The sequence below is a fragment of the Danio rerio genome, chromosome 5 (assembly GCF_052040795.2).
Source record: "Danio rerio strain M-AB ecotype USA chromosome 5, GRCz13ab, whole genome shotgun sequence".
Taxonomy (NCBI): Eukaryota; Metazoa; Chordata; class Actinopteri; order Cypriniformes; family Danionidae; genus Danio; species Danio rerio.
In genome coordinates, this window is record NC_141025.1 from 4,830,001 (window position 1) to 4,848,710 (window position 18,710).

Sequence of the window (18,710 nt, forward strand, 5' to 3'; positions counted from 1 at the left end):
TATCCCATTAAAACACTCAATCTTTAAAGTAATAGTTCATCCAAAAGAGAATACAAGTAGTAAATCAAATGGATGGATGAACTAAAACTTTAAAAATATTACAGTTAATATTGTACTTCAGCCTCTAAACACTGACTGCACTACCTTCCATTAAACCAGGTGTGCCCAAACTCAGTCCTGGAGGGCCGGTGTCCTTCAAATTCTAGTTCCAACCCCAATCAAACACACATGGGCCAGCCAATCAAGCTCTTTACTAGGCTTTCTAGAAACATCCTTGCCGGTGTGTTGAGGTTGGAGCTAAAATCTGCAGGACACCCGACCTCCAAGACCAAGTTTGGACACCCCTGCATTAAACTGTACGAGTATATTGTATATTTGAGCAAGTTGCATTTAATGGTACAAAAAGATCTGCAGGCCATTAATGTTTTCAATTTAATTTCAAAAACCAAATGTTAGACCTTTCAGTCTTAAATTCTCTGAAATATTGTTTGGTATTAAATTAAATTATTCAATTTAATTAATTAAATAAGTATTAAATAATCAACAGGTCTTAATTTTCCTAAGCCCATGTAAACCTACACAATTAGGCTAACACTAGGGATGCTCACTTCGGTTAATTTTCCTAACCGACAACCGCCACTTGTTAACCAGTTATTAATGGTTAACTGGTCATATTACTATTAAATTATCATTATTTTATTAAACAAATTGACGTGTCTATTTTGTGTCTGACACATTAAATATTGCATTTTATAATACTGATTTATTTTAACATGCTAGCATATTAATAACACAACATAACAAAAAAGAGCATCTTCATGCATCTGCGTTTCGCCATAGAAAAACTGAATAAAATAAATCAAATGAATGAAATAAATAGGCCTGCCCTAAACTATTTTCACTTAAATAATTCATTAAGAGAACAAAACCAAAACACTGACTGAATCCTTTTTAAGAACGGGCATAGGCTTTTTTTTTCCAATCATATGTTTTTTTTTTCTTCATTCAAAAAAATAAAATAGCAGACTTCCTCAAATCGCTCGCTTCACAGAAAATATGCATTTATTTAAAGCCCCGCTGTTATTATTATATCACAAAACCTTTTTACATTTTTGATAGAAATCATTATTTTAAAGATTAGGCTATGTCTTGATATATGATTTTCTCTCTCGCTGTTCAAGTGCGTGCGCTGCGTGATGAAAAGACAATGACAACGTGCGCATTTGTTGACTTTTTGTAAACTATTTTGTTGTTTAAATATGATATTGCATTAATGTGCATACATGCTTTAAAAGCTGTGAAATGAAAGCTAAAGCCTATTTGTTGTGTTTATGACGCAGATCCAGGAGGCCATCGGCACCAGCGCTGGTGTGGCATCAACTCGTCTGTATCAAACAGCAATATTCTTCTTCTATTTTGCTTCTTTGGCAAATACGTCTGTAGGCACGTGTGGTCATACGTTATCGTCCCGCGAGTTAACAAATATGTCTGATCAGAGCAAACGTGATTTTTCCATTCCAAAAGCGTGAGGCGTTTTAGGTCCTCTTTTTTTGTCACTATGATAGACCGAGTCAGCTGGGTATTGATTGTACAAGAGTGTTGCTGTCTATGTTGTTACAATTGTAATATTTTATAATATTGTGATATTCAAGATTTGTAAATTCATACAGCTCTGAATAACTTGAAACAGCGAGGTCTAGTACAAAGTGCTGCTCTGGGATGAGCCGCGAGCAAAACAATTGCGGCTTTTAGTAAACAATCAAAAGATGCCACTCAATGCGAGAAAAATAAATAAATAAATAAAAATTCGCATTAAATCAGCTAAAATTATAAATATCTAAAATAATATTTTTAATAGTTTAACTGATATCATCAATCGGTTACAAACACACCCTTCCGGTTAACAGTTAATGGATTATTTTGAGCATCCGTAGCTTACACCCATCCAAATACTATCATTCCATCTCAAAAGTTTATTTATTTACTCTATTTACCAATAAGGTTTAATTATCTTCCTTCCTTTTTCCTCCAAATAACATTCGTTTTAGCGTTTTGGCTTGTGCAAGTCTGAAATTTCATTTAAAGTGGTCTTAAAACGGTCTTAAGTCCGTTTACCATTTGACTTGATAAAACCTGTAGAAACTCTGAGAATTAAACCATTTTGCAAGCCAAATGCAGTACAGTATAGCAATACAGTCAGATGTTCAGAGGATGATAGACACAAACACTAGCCTCCTCTCTGCAGGACTGTCTAGTTTAAATGCACAGATATTGGCGAAATTAAAATAATAGAGTGAAAAAGAGGAACTGTTTTCGTACCACTCTTCATCTTTATGGGCCAGGAAGAAGTCCTGCATCTGCTGACGCCTAAAATCAATCTTGTACTCATTGTAGCGTTTGACCGACTCCGTCTCGTCCACAGAGTCATCCAGAGAAATCAGAAACTCCTTAAAGGTCTTCATCACAGGAGGAGGAGGACCAAGATCCATATCGTGGATGTTTCCCAGCCTGGAGAGAAAGACCAGAGCAGGTTCAAGTCTGTGAGAATCGCAAGTTGACGAGATTTATTTCAGTGTGTTGATGTACTTCCAACTGAAAGTGAATATTGAGTAGGGGGCAGGTTTTTCAATTGAAGGGGCATCTAAAAACACAGTGCTTCAAAAAGATGTGAAAATAATGATGACACGTGTGCGTCAAATGTGTGTTTACATTAAAATCAATAGAAAAGAAGAACATTAGATAGGAACAATGATCCCAAACATTGTAAATTTGATTTCACAGACTTTAAAATGTACCAAAAATCCACCTTTATCATTACAAATGTGTAAATCGCAAATCAAAAAAGGTAGTGTCTTTCTAGAAAAAGCAGTTTTTAGTTGTAAGGTTTTAAAGTCAGTGTGATCTGGGAGAGACGGAGACTTTTATTTCATTATGTTGATGTACTTCCAACTTAAATGGGATATTAAGTAGGAGGCGGAGCTTTCTTTTTGCACATCATTCCCTTGAAGCATTCTATTGGTAAGAGGGGCGTGGCTAAGAATTATATCTGCTTGTTAATTGGTGATGTGTTTGTACATATGTAATACTGTTTCCGGGTCCAAGCCGCCATTCATTTGAGTGGAGAAATCATTCGTTTATGATCACTTTTTATTCATATCACACATTTAAAGTTAATTTTACATAAAGTCATCGTGTACACAACAATCGCTGGGCTTGCTCTATAACAAATACCAAAATTAACAATTTATAAAACAATGAATCACTTTCTGGCCATTGGATATTAGGCATGGACATATATATTGCGATCATGACTTTCAAAAGTATTAAATCGCTTTGTAAATGATTAAAATGACCATTTCATGAATCTCCCCATTCAGTTGAATAGAGCGCTTGGACCCGGAAGCCGCTCCGCGTGACGTCACACTTAACAAGCGGATAAACAAGCTCTTTTTCCTTCCATGGATTAATATGCACAAATTAATTTAGTTCATCTAAAGTACAATGTGTGCTAGCAAAATAAACAATGTAAATTTATATTTGTCAGAGACTTTAAATGTAGCATCCACCTTCTAACGTTACAAATGTGTAATGGCAAAGTGAGAAAGACAAACCTCAATGTTTAAAAGTTAAGTTTTAAAAAAAGTTGAATTGACTTATTTTAGTATGTTGATGCACTTCCAACTGAAATGGAATATTGAGCATGGGGCGGACTTTGTTTTTGCACATCATCACCACTTAGAAAACTACCTATATGAGGGGCGTGGTTAAAGTTAACATGAAAAAAGTTATACATAGTTCTCCTATCGTAATGTACAGTTGAAGTGAGAATTATTAGCCCCCCTGAATTATTAGCGCCCTTGTTTACTTTTTTCACCAATTTCTGTTTAATGGAGGGAAGATTGTTTCAGCACATTTCTAAGCATAATAGTTTTAAAAACGTATTTCTAATAACTGATTTATTTTATCTTTGACATGAAGACAGTAAATAATATTTTACTAGATATTTTTCAAGACACTTCTATACAGCTTAAAGTGACATTTAAAGGATTCAGTAGGTTAATAAGGTGAACTAGGCAGGTTAGGGTAATTAGGCAAGTTATTGTATAATGATGGTTTGTTCTGTAGATTATTGAAAAAAAATTAGCTTAGAGGGGCTAATAATTTTGTCCCAAAAATGTTTTTGAAAAAATTAATGACTGCTTTTAATTTAGCCAAAATAAAACAAACAAGACTCTCCAGAAGAAAAAATATTATCAGACATACTGTGAAAATTTCCTTGCTCTGTTAAACATCATTTGGAAATATTTAAAATAAAAATAAAATAAAAAAGGGGGCTAATAATTCTGACTTCAACTATACATCCAAACGAAACACTCAAATGAATGATGAGAAAAGTATTTAAAGTGGTGCATGATTTTACCATTTTGAAACTGATTGGATTGGTGGAAGATTGGCATTGCTAACAATAGGGTAAAATTGATAAATGGATGAAAGCAGGGCAGAAACAAGATGTGTCCTGATTGCCCTGCTCCCCCCCTAAAGAACAGATAGCGCTGCCCTAAATGCATCACACAAGTAAAGTCTTTTAAACTTATTAAAAGGGTAAATAATTTTTTCCAAAATATTAAAGTGCACAGATACATAATTTATAACAAGCACTATATAAAAACAAGACTTAAAGAATATTGTGGCTGAAGCGTCAAAGTGAAAAGCACAGCCACTCCAAATGTGGAAGCAAATGGTCAGACCTTGAAGATTATCTAAATACACATTCCTTTCAGTGGATTACATTGCATGGATTAATTGTTCACCTGAAGAATAATGTGAGCTATCAAAACTCTATTCAAGTTTACTTGTATAGATCTTTTCACAACAATTATTGTTTCAAAGCAGCTTTACTAAATGTGCACATTATTGCATTACAGTCAAATTCAGAAAAGTTAAGGTTATTAGCTACCATAACTTAGTTACTTATAACTTTAACTAGTAAACAATAGCTTTTAACAGTGAGATTCATTATATATAAACATAGTTAACCTGCAGTTATATAGTATATGTTAAGGCTGGATTATATTGCAAAATTTTTTATCACGATATATTTCTTAATTTCAGTCGATACGATATAATTCCGATATCGATATGGACAAAATTAAAAAGCCAGGTAGGAAAACTGCCAAGAACGCACAGAATAGATGTCTGCAAACTGAATTTGCAAAGTCTTTAATACCTCCAGGCTCTTATAACTTTTTTTTTTTAATAAAAAAAGTAGAAAAAATAATGTTCACTTTTTATTTGTATTTAGCCTTTACAAACAGATGAGTAAATTGATAGTTACGATTGCTTTTCATCTTGACCATCCTTTAAGGGTTTTATCTGTCTATTTATATTTGTGTATTTAATTACCTAATTAAACTAAAACATTTAACAAAATAGTTCTTATATATTTTATATAGTCTATTCATATATTTATATTTTTGAAAATACATACGTTATTTAGTAGGCCACTTTGTCATTATTCATTTTCGCTGCTCTCTGCACTCAAAACAATAATCACCAATCAATGAGAGTGATTGTAAATGTAAGAAAGCCGATTAGACAAAAGTGACTTTATGTGTGTGCGCGTGTACACATTGCACTCAGCCAGTGTTGCCAGATTGGGCGGTTTCGAATTTGATAGGGTGGTTGTTTTTGCATTTCGGCGAGTTTTGGGGATGGAATCAGTCAGCAACATCTGGCAACACTGCACACAGCTTCGCTAGCTCTCACACACACACACACACACACACACACACACACACACACACACACACACACACACACACACACACACACACACACACACACACACACACACACACACACACACACACACACACACACACACACACACACACACACACACACACACACACACACACACACACACACACGCGCGCACGCGCACGCACGCGCACATGCACACACGCAGGTATTCACCATGCACAAGTTATACAAAGCACGAATATCTGACCGAATATTGCTATTTCCCGGAGCAAGATCCGGCTCAGATTAAGCAATGCAGTGAACAGTTTATTCGCCGTATTTTCCATACACGCCTTTTCACCATTTGTGAAAGGTTTGCAGTTTATGCTGGAGCTCCTCGCACACCTACTTTTGGCTTTCGCTCAGCAAAAAAAGCCGCAAAAGCGGCATTATGGGTTCTTACTCGTGAAAGCCTGTTCATACACATCTTTATTCAGGGCTCCCATTTTTTAGCTAAAACTTTCTGAGACGGAGCCGACTGCTGAGCACTGCCAGCAGCGTGTCTGTGATGTACGTCATCACGCAAGCGACAGGGTTCTTACACCTTTTCCAACTTCAAATTCCAGCACTTTTCAAGCACTTTCAATGTGCATTTTTGTTTTTCAGCACCTAACAACCATGGTATATTACATTTACATATGTTGTATGCACGTATTCACATTTAAATCCATTGTGCTATTTAAAAAAAAACACAATATGACATTTCAACTTAAATTGTTGAATATTTTGGAGCATAGAAATATTGGGATAGTTCACCCAAAAACAGTAAAGATATACATATATATATATATATACATATATATATATATATATATATATATATATATATATATATATATATATATATATATATATATATATATATATATATATATATATATATATATATATATATATATATATATATTATAAAATATATATATATATATATAGTTTATATATATAGAAAGTTATAAGTATATAACTTATTATATAAGTATATATATATAGAAAGTTCAGTTATTGGATGAAGTATCTTTTAAAGTTTGTTCTTTCTACCTGAAGTTGATTTCTCGTTCGTAATATTTCATGTCCACTGCTATTCAAAGTTCATAACAAATTAAATCATCAAGAGTCAGAAAATATTCCTGCAGTAAATGAATAAACGGTTTCTATGTCAATTGTTGTGAAAATCCATCACCAAATATGGAAACGACAGTTTGTAAGCGTTCATCAATATTACTTTTTATTATTGTCAATATTACTTTAGGTTAGGACTAAGGTACTGTTTTAACTGTATGGCAAATGTCCCACCTGTCAAATGGTTTTGATTATGTGCAAAATAAATTTTTAGCTTAAAGGAAAACTATGTAAGATAACGAATTATTATGAAAGCAATGCAATTTTAAATTCAAGCAGGTTTAAGCACTTTGTTCAAAATCCAAGCACCTTTCTAACCTTGAAAACACTATATTAAAAATCAAGCATTTTCCAGGATTTATAGCACCCGTAGGAACCCTGAAGTGACATGATCACGCTTTTCACGGCTGAGCTTATAAGATCTTGTACGTAATAAAAAAAAAAAAAAAAAAAATTTTATATATATATATATATATATATATATATATATATATATATATATATATATGCAAATTTATATCGAAATACCGGAAATGGGTTTAAAAATCATAATCACCATTATTGAAAAAAAATAAATAAAAATCTAATCGCCATATATATTGATATCCAATTATTGTCCAGCTCTAGGTCATGTCTGTTAAAATAAACATTTAACATTGTGATTTCACGCAGACCTTAACGTGTCAATCAGTGGTTGACAACAATGCTGATTTGCATCCGCTCACCTGGCCTGGATGGGGATTCCATGATGGGGCTGCATCAGGTGCATGTCAGGGTGACCCCACGGCTGAGGAGGGGCGTAGCTGGGTCCTCCACCGCCACCATAACCCAGATCATAGCCACCATGGTACGGATCACCTCCATGGTCATCCCTAAAAGTAGTAGGACAGAGTTTGTTTACTATCATTAGATCGCTGTAGGTCCATTAAAGTAAAACTGCTGTTCAGTTTTAGACCCATTTATTATTTTTTTTATTCATGTTTACTTCCATAGCACTTTTACAATGTAGATTGTGTCAAAGAAGCTTAACACAGAAGTTCTTAGTCAATTGAAACAGTGTCAGTCCAGTTTTCAGAGGTGAAGTTTAGTTCAGTTCAGTGTGGTTTAATTTTCACTGCTGAAAGTCCAAACACTGAAGTGCAGAACCATTGATGGATTTATCCAGGAGCATTCCTTAATATTTGAAACTGTTTAGTCTTTTAATGCTTAGACAAATCAATCATATTTTAACAATCGGAAATCAAAACAAAGACTAGAAGCAGAAATATCATTGCTCATAATGAATGAAATATTGGCAGAAAATCCAAAATATTGAACTGGAGGTAAAATAAATTAACTGTATTGACCAATTTACTTGTTAAAATAAAGAATCATCTAAATCAGTGGTCACCAAACTTGTTCCTGGAGGGCCGGTGTCCTGCAGATTTTAGCTCCAACCCTAATCAAACACACCTGAACAAGCTAATCAAGGTGTTACTAGGTATACTTGAAACATCCAGGCAGGTGTGTTGAAGCAAGTTGGAGCTAAAACCTGCAGGGACACCGGCCCTCCAGGACCGAGATTGGACACACCTGATCTAAATCATCGATATATTTAAGCAAATTAATAAAATCAAAGGTGCATCAATATTTTTTTTTTATTCCATTTTATTGCAAAATTTTAGTGATTAAATAAAACAACTTAAATGAAATTAAAAAGGGTAAAGGATAAAAGGTTATACGCTTATTAAATACTTTATAATTATAAAAAAAGTTCTTTATAATATACAAATACTCAACTTTATTGTTTGAACATTTCAATGAATATTAATTTGAAAAGACTGTCCATTTATTTAAATTAAAAGTAAAGATTTGATTTATTAAAATAAAGGAAAAATTAAAAAAAAAATTTGAACAACTTTGAAAGCAAAATTTAAAAAAATAACAAACAAATAATGCATATATTTTCTTTGCAAAGTGCTGCACTACACATTAACCTTTTTTTAATACGCCTCTTTTGTTCTTGACTTTTAAATTTGTCTGATGTAAAAAAAAAAAAAAATAAATATGACATAACTATTGCATGGGTTGTAGACAGCAAGCCACCTTACAAAAGCTATTTCTCTTCCCCTAAAAAAATCCCAGGTTCTCACCAGTCTCTCCTCATGCGCTTCTGTTGGGGGCTCATGTCATGTCGTGGAGGGGAGAATCTCTCTCGTCGGCCCCTGTCGTAGTCCCGGTACTCCCCTCTGCTGCGACGCTCTCGGCCCCGGTCCCATTCCCGAGCCGAGGGCCGCCAGTAAACCACAAAAACAACAAAAGTATATAATAACGTGCAAATATACAAGCCCCTCAAGACTAAAAAAAAACCCCACCTCCATCCGATATATCTAGATATCAAGTGGACAAAATAAAAAAGTCTGTCTCTATTCTTTCATATTATGCTCTTTAGTTTATTTGGTAGTCACAAAATACACTGTTTACAGTAATAATTTTGATGGGCGCTTTAAACATCATTACAAGGATGCAGACAGAAATATGCATAAAAGATATCATGAATAAGTACTTAATCTTGAAAGTACAATGCTTACATTTTACATTTAATTTAGCCCTATTTTTTATTATTATTTTAGATCTGTAATTATTAGCTTTTTCAAGTAATCAAGTGTTTTACATTTTATTAACATTTGATATTTCTAAATTTAACAAAATATTCCCTCTTAAGTTCTAAATAAAGTGAGAAATCTAATATGACGGAGTAAACTTCTGACTTGAAAATGTAGAAAAGAAAGAGTTTTACATGTTCTGATTATGAAAGTGGCATCTGAAATTGTGTGTAGATTCAGTAATTCTAGTTTTAAAGCAGATAATTGGTTCTTTTCATCACCTTTAAAGTAAAATAATCGATCATAAACATCTGAGGCTGAGAAAAATGCTCATTTTAGAAAAAAAAAAAAAAAAAAAACTTTCAGATGGCACTTAAAGGTTCTCTATTTATTTTATTTATTTATTTTTTTTACCTCATTTTGTAAATGAATATTTTTATCCATTACTCAGTAAATATAGGCAATATATTTTGGAGCATTTTAACAACCGTCTTATTAAACAGATATATTTATTAAAATAATAGTTTAGTCATTGATCAAATTATATCAAAAAGAATTTTTACTTTGGATGCAATTACTTTTTGATGGGAACCAATTTTTACCTTATTATCATATTGCCCAGCCCTACTTCCACCTTAATTATAAATAAATTATTCAATCAGTCTAGTTCGGCTCAGCTGGGCTAGTAAAAGGGCTTGCAAATTCACCCTGGACCCCTCACACCCAGCACACTTCCTGTTAGAACTGTTATCGTACGGTCGGTGCTAAAGAGCACCGAGCACAAAAACAGCCAGACACCGGAAAAGTTTCTTTCCTCAGGCAATCTACCTCATGAACACTTAAATATTCCCCTACTGTGCAATAAATCTGTGCAATACTTCATACGCACTTGTACAAAGCACTGTATAACAATATACAATCTGATACTTTCTCCATATGCATTTGTACACATCACCTTATAACCTGAATATTTATATACTCTACACCATAACTTTTCAATCCAGATGGATGGGGCAACCATTAATTCATCCAAAATGGTGAAAAGCCTTAGAGTAACGATTGATGACCAACTAAACTTCTCTGACCACATCTGTAGAGCTGCTCGATCTTGCAGATTCGCACTCTATAACATCATAAAGATCCGACCCTTCCTATCTGAACATGCAACTCAACTCCTTTTTCAAGCTCTTGTTCTCTCCAGACTGGACTACTGCAACTCTACTAGCCGGGCTTCCAGCTAACTCTATCAAACCTCTTCAGCTGCTTCAGAACGCAGCAGCACGAGTGGTCTTTAATGAACCTAAAAGAGCACATGTCACTCCGCTGCTCATCCGTTTGCACTGGCTGCCAGTTGCTGCTCGCATCAAATTCAAAGCTCTGATGTTTGCTTACAAAGCGACTTCTGGCTTTGCTCCTTCTTATCTGCTCTCACTTCTGCAGATCTATGTGCCCTCCAGAAACTTGCGTTCTGTGAATGAACGTCGCCTCGTGGTTCCATCCCAAAGAGGGAAGAAATCACTTTTCCAAACTCTCGCATTCAATCTGCCCAGTTGGTGGAATGAACTCCCTAACTGCATCAGAACGGCAGAGTCACTCGCTGTCTTCAAGAAACGACCAAAAACTCAACTATTTAGTCTCCACTTCACTTCCTAATCTGCAATTGCCTCTCTGACTCCACCACTAACTGTACTACAAAATAAAAAAAGACTAATGTTTTGCTTCTTACACTTTACACACCTGAAACTTGCCTACAGCACTTATTCATTGTTGCTCTTATAGTTGTGTAAATTGCTTCCTTGTCCTCATTTGTAAGTCGCTTTGGATAAAAGCGTCTGCTAAATGACTAAATGTAAAACAAATCTGTACGAGCAATTCAACAACATCCAGAGCTTTGTGAGTAACTGCATCTCTGTTTAAAACAAATTCCTTGTGTGTGTAAGCACACGGTAATAAATTCTGACAATTATTTATATTTCACAAGATTAAATCTTTCTCCCTCACCGGTCATTCCAGTCATCCCTACGGCGGTCCTCTCTCTCCCTGGACCGGTCATAGTCGCTCCTCTCCCGGCGGAACTTGTCTCTGCGTCTGCGGTCGTACTCGTCATCACTGTCGCCCATTGTGTTTGAGTGAAGGCCGAGTTTCAGGAAAGCTTTGCTGTGATTGACACGAGAGTAGAAACAAAAGAGCTCAGTACTGATAGACAGTAATTCAGGCAACGTTGGTTTAATATTCGCACATTCTGACTTTCTCCTTAATAAAACATATTTTAGAGAAGTTTTATTTGCAAATTCAAAATAGGGAAGTCATTAGCAGCCAATGACTATCAGAGTACATAGTTCATAGTCAGTTAAATAGTACTAATGATATGGAAGTCATACTTAAATGCGATTATAGAAAGAATATACAAAATAGCTTGGTAAACAATATTGGAGCTGTTAATGAACGAATGTGCGATTATTAAACCAAGTTGACCTCAATGAGACTGTAAATATAGACAATTCACAAACCACATTACTTTCAAATCTCTCCGCGTAACTTATACACAGACTAATTTCATCTTTATGCAGATATGTTGATTAAACGCATGATATAACAACAGTTACACAATTCTGATCGATTAACACACACAAAAGGAAGCTAATGATTCTAGCATGCTAGCATTACAGCCGAGTCGAGCTCAATAATTCAGCAATCGGCGACAATCAGTGAAGTGTAAATGGATAACCATTATAGATATCGACAGGACATGTGATGTAATTCATGTTTATAGAAGAAAAATCAAATATTAGCAGCACACACGGCGTGTTTCATGAAGCCTCCGGCGAGTTATGTAAGGAAAACAGTAGATAACCGTAATAAAAAGGCACACATTCGATTATTATAATTTATAACACTTCTTTTATGTCAATTCGAGCCGTTAAAAATTAAAATAGCGTTATAATGTCAAGTACTGACCGATTTCTTCGTTTTAAACGGCTTTAATCCGGCAAACTCCCGCCAGCGCACGACTGTCCACACGGAGCGGCACCGGAAGTTAGTATACGGAAGCACTGCGCCACTCAGTGACAGGATGACCGCAGTTAAAATCGCTTTTAAAATTTGAAAAAAGTCTTAAATGTTTAATTATTTAAGAATAATAACCATTATCGACCAGTGATATATGCTGCGTGAGAGAAAATGTGTGTGTGTGTGTGTTCCAATTAACTCTTATTCTGGCCCTGCTAACAACTATAAAAATAAAAACTAAACAATAAAAACTATATAATAATAATAATAATAATAATAATAATAATAATAATTATTATTATTATTATTATTATTATTATTATTATTATTATTATTATTATTATATAGGCCTAGCTTGGAAACAATCGTGCAAACCAAGTGCTGCTCTCAAATCTTTTGCTCAGTATCAGGTGCATAGCAGCAAATTTGGCGGCAAACTATAACAGTAATGATAAATTGTAATGATAAATGTCTAATAATACTGCTAATATATTATATATTAAATATAATATATTAAATGCCTGGGTGCTGATCCGCAGAGGACGAAGACTACAGGACTGTTATTTTGAAGGCGACGTCAGGAGCCCAGATTTGATTGACCAATCAGAGGAAATAGGCGTTTTAGAACCGCCTACATGTGGATAATGAATTTTAAAGTCATTTATCCGTTTTCCTACCCTAAACCAAAAAAAAGAAAATCGAGCCAAAATCATTTATTTAATTTTTTTGTAGCCAAATAAAAAACGAAAAACGGCCGTTTCCTCGTTTTTTAAATTTCGTTTAAGATCAAAAATCGAATGAACGCAACGTACACGGACCGGGTCGCACACAAAAAATTATGAAATGTGTATAGGTCCGTGTACGTTTTGTTCATTTGTTTCCCATTTTCAAACGGAATAAAGGAAATGGAGAAAACGGCCGTTTTTCCGTTTTTCCTTTTGCTCACGAGAAAACGAAAAAACGAGATTTTGGCTGGATTTTCGTTTTTTGGTTTAGGGTAGGAAAACAGATAAACGACTTTAAAATTCATTTTACACATGTAGGCGGTGCTGAAACGCCCACTTTCCTCTAACTGGTTAACCAAATCTGCGCTCGTGACGTCGTCCTCAAAATAAAAGCCTTACACGCAGGCTTTTAATTATTATTATTTAATTATATATATAAACAAAGTTTACATATTCTATCATTTGAACCACACACAGTTAGCAGGCTTACATTCATTGCGTATGTATAAATTAAATTAAAACGTAAATCAGCAGTATTCTTAGACATTTGTCATTAAAATAAGGTCATAGTTCACTGCCAAGCTTCTTGCTGCTGTGCACCTGATGCTGAGCAAAGAAAGCCATTTCCGAGCAGCACCTGGTTTACTTGATTGTTTCAGAGCAAGGGCTTTATAATAATAATAGTAATAATAATAATAATAATAATTATTATTATTATTATTATTATTATCAGTTACTAGTGTTTTTATTGTTTGGTGTGTTTTTTTTTCTTTTTAATAGTTGTTAGCAGAACCAGAATAAGAACACTTTGGGCCCTGCTATAAAAACAAAGGGTACCATTTGTTTTCATTTATTTCTTCCTATTTTAATTATATATTGTAATTATTTATTTGATAATTAATACTATTTTATTGCAACGCCAAAGTAGGCCTGTCTTATTATTTTTTTATTATTAAATTTGCTGTTATTGTAGGCTAGATGGCAGGCTTTAAATATTTTAAATAACATTTACTCATAACCTTACTAATACGAGAGCTGAACCTAAAAAAGTTTAAGTGCAATAAGCCTGTACAATAAAGGGAGCCGCAATGCATATTTCTAGCGCATTCTTTCACTCAACAATTATTGCTGGAATAATGAAATAAATTTCAAATTAACTAATTAAACACATTATAGTTGATAAAAAAATTGTGTCTAGTAGATTCGACAAAAAGATGAGCTCGCTACATGTGCGTTGCGCTAATAATTTGACATTTGCTCTTTTTAAGAAAGTGCTACAGCGGGCCCTGCTATTTCACATATAAGGTTAGTGATACGTATTTTAAATTAGTATTGCACATTATTCATTCATTTTCTTGTCGGCTTAGTCCCTTTATTAATCTGGGGTCGCCACAGCGGAATGAACCGCCAACTTATTTAGCAAGTTTTTACGCAGCGGATGCCCTTCCAGCCACAACCCATCTCTGGGAAACATCCACACATACACACACACTTATACAGAACGGACAATTTAGCCTACCCAATTCACCTGTACCGCATGTCTTTGGACTGTGGGTAAAACCGGAGCACCCGGAGGAAACCCACGCGAACGCACTACACTGCTGAATTAGACACACAATCTCAAAAAAAAACTTGATGCTTATTTACATTATCTAAAGTCATTTCTTACAAGGTAGGATCTGTTGTTATATTATATATTTTCGTTTTAATATGCAAATAATTTTCTTTAATTTGTAATAGGCCTATTGTCCCTCATTGCATAAAATGACCAGCCTTTGTATTCAATATGTTTGTAAATTGTTTATCCAGTTTGACGCAAGCTAAACAACATTTTGGCCTGTTTTGCTTATTAAATGAGTGATTTTCACGGAGAAACAAATCATCCATCCACACAGTTTTGTATAGGACCTGTGTGAACAAAAATATACACTTCATCATAGCCTATAGGAAAATGTATCTGTTTAGAACCAATTTTGTGTTGTATAATTAAAAATATTAAAAATACAATAAAAAAAAAGGAATAACATTTGAAGTGCAATGCTTCAAACATCCAATACGCTGCATGCAGAGCCAAAACAAAAACTGGTTTGTTTGTTTAATAAAATAATAATATGAAATTAAAGTGAAATAGTTCCATAACCTGTATTATAACTGTAGTCACCCTGACAAATCATCCTTTGCGCCGGTCAGTTTCACCTTTAATCAAGAATGTGCCAGAACCAAATGAGAATATTTACAGATTACCTCGGAATGAGACCTCGGTCTGTGAAGGATGCAGAACACAGAAACTCGTTGAGAATGGAGATGCATGTTAGATGTTTTATATCCCTTTAGATATTGTAAATAAACAAGTTTTTATAGAGATTGTGTCATGTCTTTTCTTTGACGCACGCGCTGAACAGCCCCGAAAAGGCGCCTTTATTTAGCCTGTAGCCTAAATAATAATTTAGATTTTATAACATATAATGTTCCATTACTTTAAATGTATAATGTTTTTTAATATTTATGGATTATATAAAATATATAGTTTATATAAATGCGCTCTGATCATTCAAGGATCATAATGCGTTGCATATTCTTCTTATTCTTCATTAGGCTTGATCCGTAAATTGTGTATTTTATAAACTGATCGTTTATAAGGACTAAGCTATTAATAAAATTCCTCGAATGGAAAAGTCTTGATTAAAGAAAAAGATAACTTAATTTGACATATGCATATAGTGCGCTTATTTCTGCGCACATCGCGCGCTTTACCGAATTACCTTTTTTATTTTTTATGGACTATAAATGCATCTGGCAGCACCGAAAAGAGCAAATGCCAAGTTATTAGTGCAGCGCACAGACAGCTAGCTCGTCTAGTCTGAACCAGGGGTTTTCAAACTATTTAGCTATTGCACATCCACCGATCCCATTGCATTTTATTTAGGATAAACCACTTATTTAAAATTAATTAATTAAAAGGTGCGTACTCTCCAATACACCACTGAATTTTAGTGTCATAATATTTAATAATTATAATTAACATAGACACCTGACCTCCATTTAATAAACAATTTATTTGCCATACTCTGTTAATTTGAAGTTTAAAGTTTAAATCATTTATGTTAAACTTAAATTATTTAAAAACTTAAAAAGACTTAAATTTAGTCATTTAAGACATTTTAGGTCATAAGTTTGCATACATTGACCGTTGCATTTAGTAGGCCTATTCTGGTCTAAATAAGCTTTTTGCATCTTAGGTGTTTACACACACAAATTAAGCAGTTTATACGTACATTTAATGTTACTTTGAAATTACTTTTGATGCAATAAATAATCCTAAATAGTTGAAAGTGTTAACATATTCTTGAAATGTAGTTATTTTATAACTATGAAATTTATTACTAAACAAAGTGAATCATTATGAATTTGCCAAGAAATAATCCACTTTACCACTGTAAAGCAATGCCCCACACTCACTAGAACGGTAGAACCTGGACTGTATGATATGTTCTGTATGTAAAATAGAGAAAATAAGCAAGATGCGCAGTCTCATGCAGCCTTAGTGAAATATAGCGCGTCACAATGAACTAAAAATAAAACCACCCTTGAAATGCTGGCGATCTTAATTTTTTCAGCCTACACTGACTGAGAATAATGTTGCACTATTTTATTAACAAATAATTAGAATGTTTTTTTCCCTTCAACTCATTCATCATTACTTTTGCCTGTGCAAGTTTTTTGCGCGCGCTTGAGCGCGAAGGCATCTATTTTCAGGTGCAAGATGCCACTTTGGGTGGCACCAGCACACTCTGCCACACCTGTGGCTATGTCCCTGCTACAATAATAATAACAACAACAACGAAAAAATAATAACAAAAAATAATAATAATAAGACAGGCCTACTTTGACGTTGCAATAAAAAAGTATTAATTATCAAATAAATATTTACAATAGGCTAAAGGCATATATTAAATTAAAATAGGAGAAAATCCAATAGAAACAAATGGTACCATTTATTATAGCCCCATGCAGGGTCCAATGTGTTCTTACAACCATTGAATAACTAAGTAAATAATAATAATAACAATACTAATAATATTAGGCCTAATAATAATAATAATAATAGGCCTAATAATAATAATAATAATAAATTATTATTTTATACAGAGTAGGCTATTATTTAGGCCTACAATAGCTCTGAAACAATCAAGTAAACCAGGTGCTGCTCGGAAATGGCTTTCTTTGCTCAGCATCAGGTGCACAGCAGCAAGAAGCTTGGCAGTGAACTATGACCTTATTTTAATGACAAATGTCTAAGAATACTGCTGATTTACGTTTTAATTTAATTTATACATACGCAATGAATGTAAGCCTGCTAACTGTGTGTGGTTCAAATGATAGAATATGTAAACTTTGTTTATATATATAATTAAATAATAATAATTAAAAGCCTGCGTGTAAGGCTTTTATTTTGAGGACGACGTCACGAGCGCAGATTTGGTTAACCAGTTAGAGGAAAGTGGGCGTTTCAGCACCGCCTACATGTGTAAAATGAATTTTAAAGTCGTTTATCTGTTTTCCTACCCTAAACCAAAAAACGAAAATCCAGCCAAAATCTCGTTTTTTCGTTTTCTCGTGAGCAAAAGGAAAAACGGAAAAACGGCCGTTTTCTCCATTTCCTTTATTCCGTTTGAAAATGGAAAACAAATGAACAAAACGTACACGGACCTGTATAAATTGTGAATAAGGAGTAATGTTATATTTTTGTTTTTGGTAAAATAAATAATGAAGTTTTAATGAATTCCAATAATTACTCTTGAAATATTGTAATTTATTCCGCAAGTACAAGTGCAAACCAAATAAAAATCAATATTTAGTCTAAAACCTCTTTCAGGTAAGTTATTTCTTGTACAACATACAATATATGCCATGTCCAACATTATTGAATTATGAATAATGAATATGATTAATGAATGAATTAATAAACCAAACAAAACCCAACAAAATTTTGAAAAGCAGATTTTTAAAATGCATCTAGTTATTTATTTTGGATTTGTGGTTTTCAATCAGATGAAACACAACTTTCTCATTTCAAAAATAATAATTTCTTAATAAAAAGTGTGCAATCTCAGTGAATCAGCTTCGTCAGTGGCGCTGATCAATCCACAATAATTTAGTGGCTGCATTTTATTTATTCATTTATTTATTAATATCAGCAACTATGATATTGGGGTGGCCCCTGTCTAACAGAATGTCTGGTGCATTAAACAACTAAAATAAAAACTCAAACAAATATATCACTGCTCGATAATGGTTATTATTCTTAAAACAGCAGATCCCCATTAAAAACAATTAAAGAGTTAATTTAATTCTCCAGTGGCGCATGACTGATGAACTTTAATAGAGGAAACAAATATATTAATAGTCGGAAACGTCGATCTCCATGGAATAAACATCGACGTCAGACCCGCTCAATGTAATGCTCTGC

General features: G+C 33.8%; 1 protein-coding gene across 3 annotated transcripts in view; it reads right to left on the reverse strand.

The window, feature by feature from the left end:
- The window catches only part of srrt (serrate RNA effector molecule homolog (Arabidopsis)), a 46,521-nt gene extending 33,976 nt beyond the window's left edge, over nucleotides 1–12,545 (reverse strand). The window contains 5 exon segments of one of the 3 annotated variants that reach the window (NM_173238.3): nucleotides 2,320–2,508; nucleotides 7,647–7,793; nucleotides 9,054–9,197; nucleotides 11,508–11,663; nucleotides 12,465–12,545. In NM_173238.3, the coding sequence (NP_775345.2) occupies nucleotides 2,320–2,508; nucleotides 7,647–7,793; nucleotides 9,054–9,197; nucleotides 11,508–11,626 (599 nt within the window). In that variant the 5' untranslated portion in view covers nucleotides 11,627–11,663; nucleotides 12,465–12,545. 3 annotated transcript variants of the gene reach the window in all.
- Nucleotides 12,546–18,710: the final 6,165 nt, after the last annotated feature.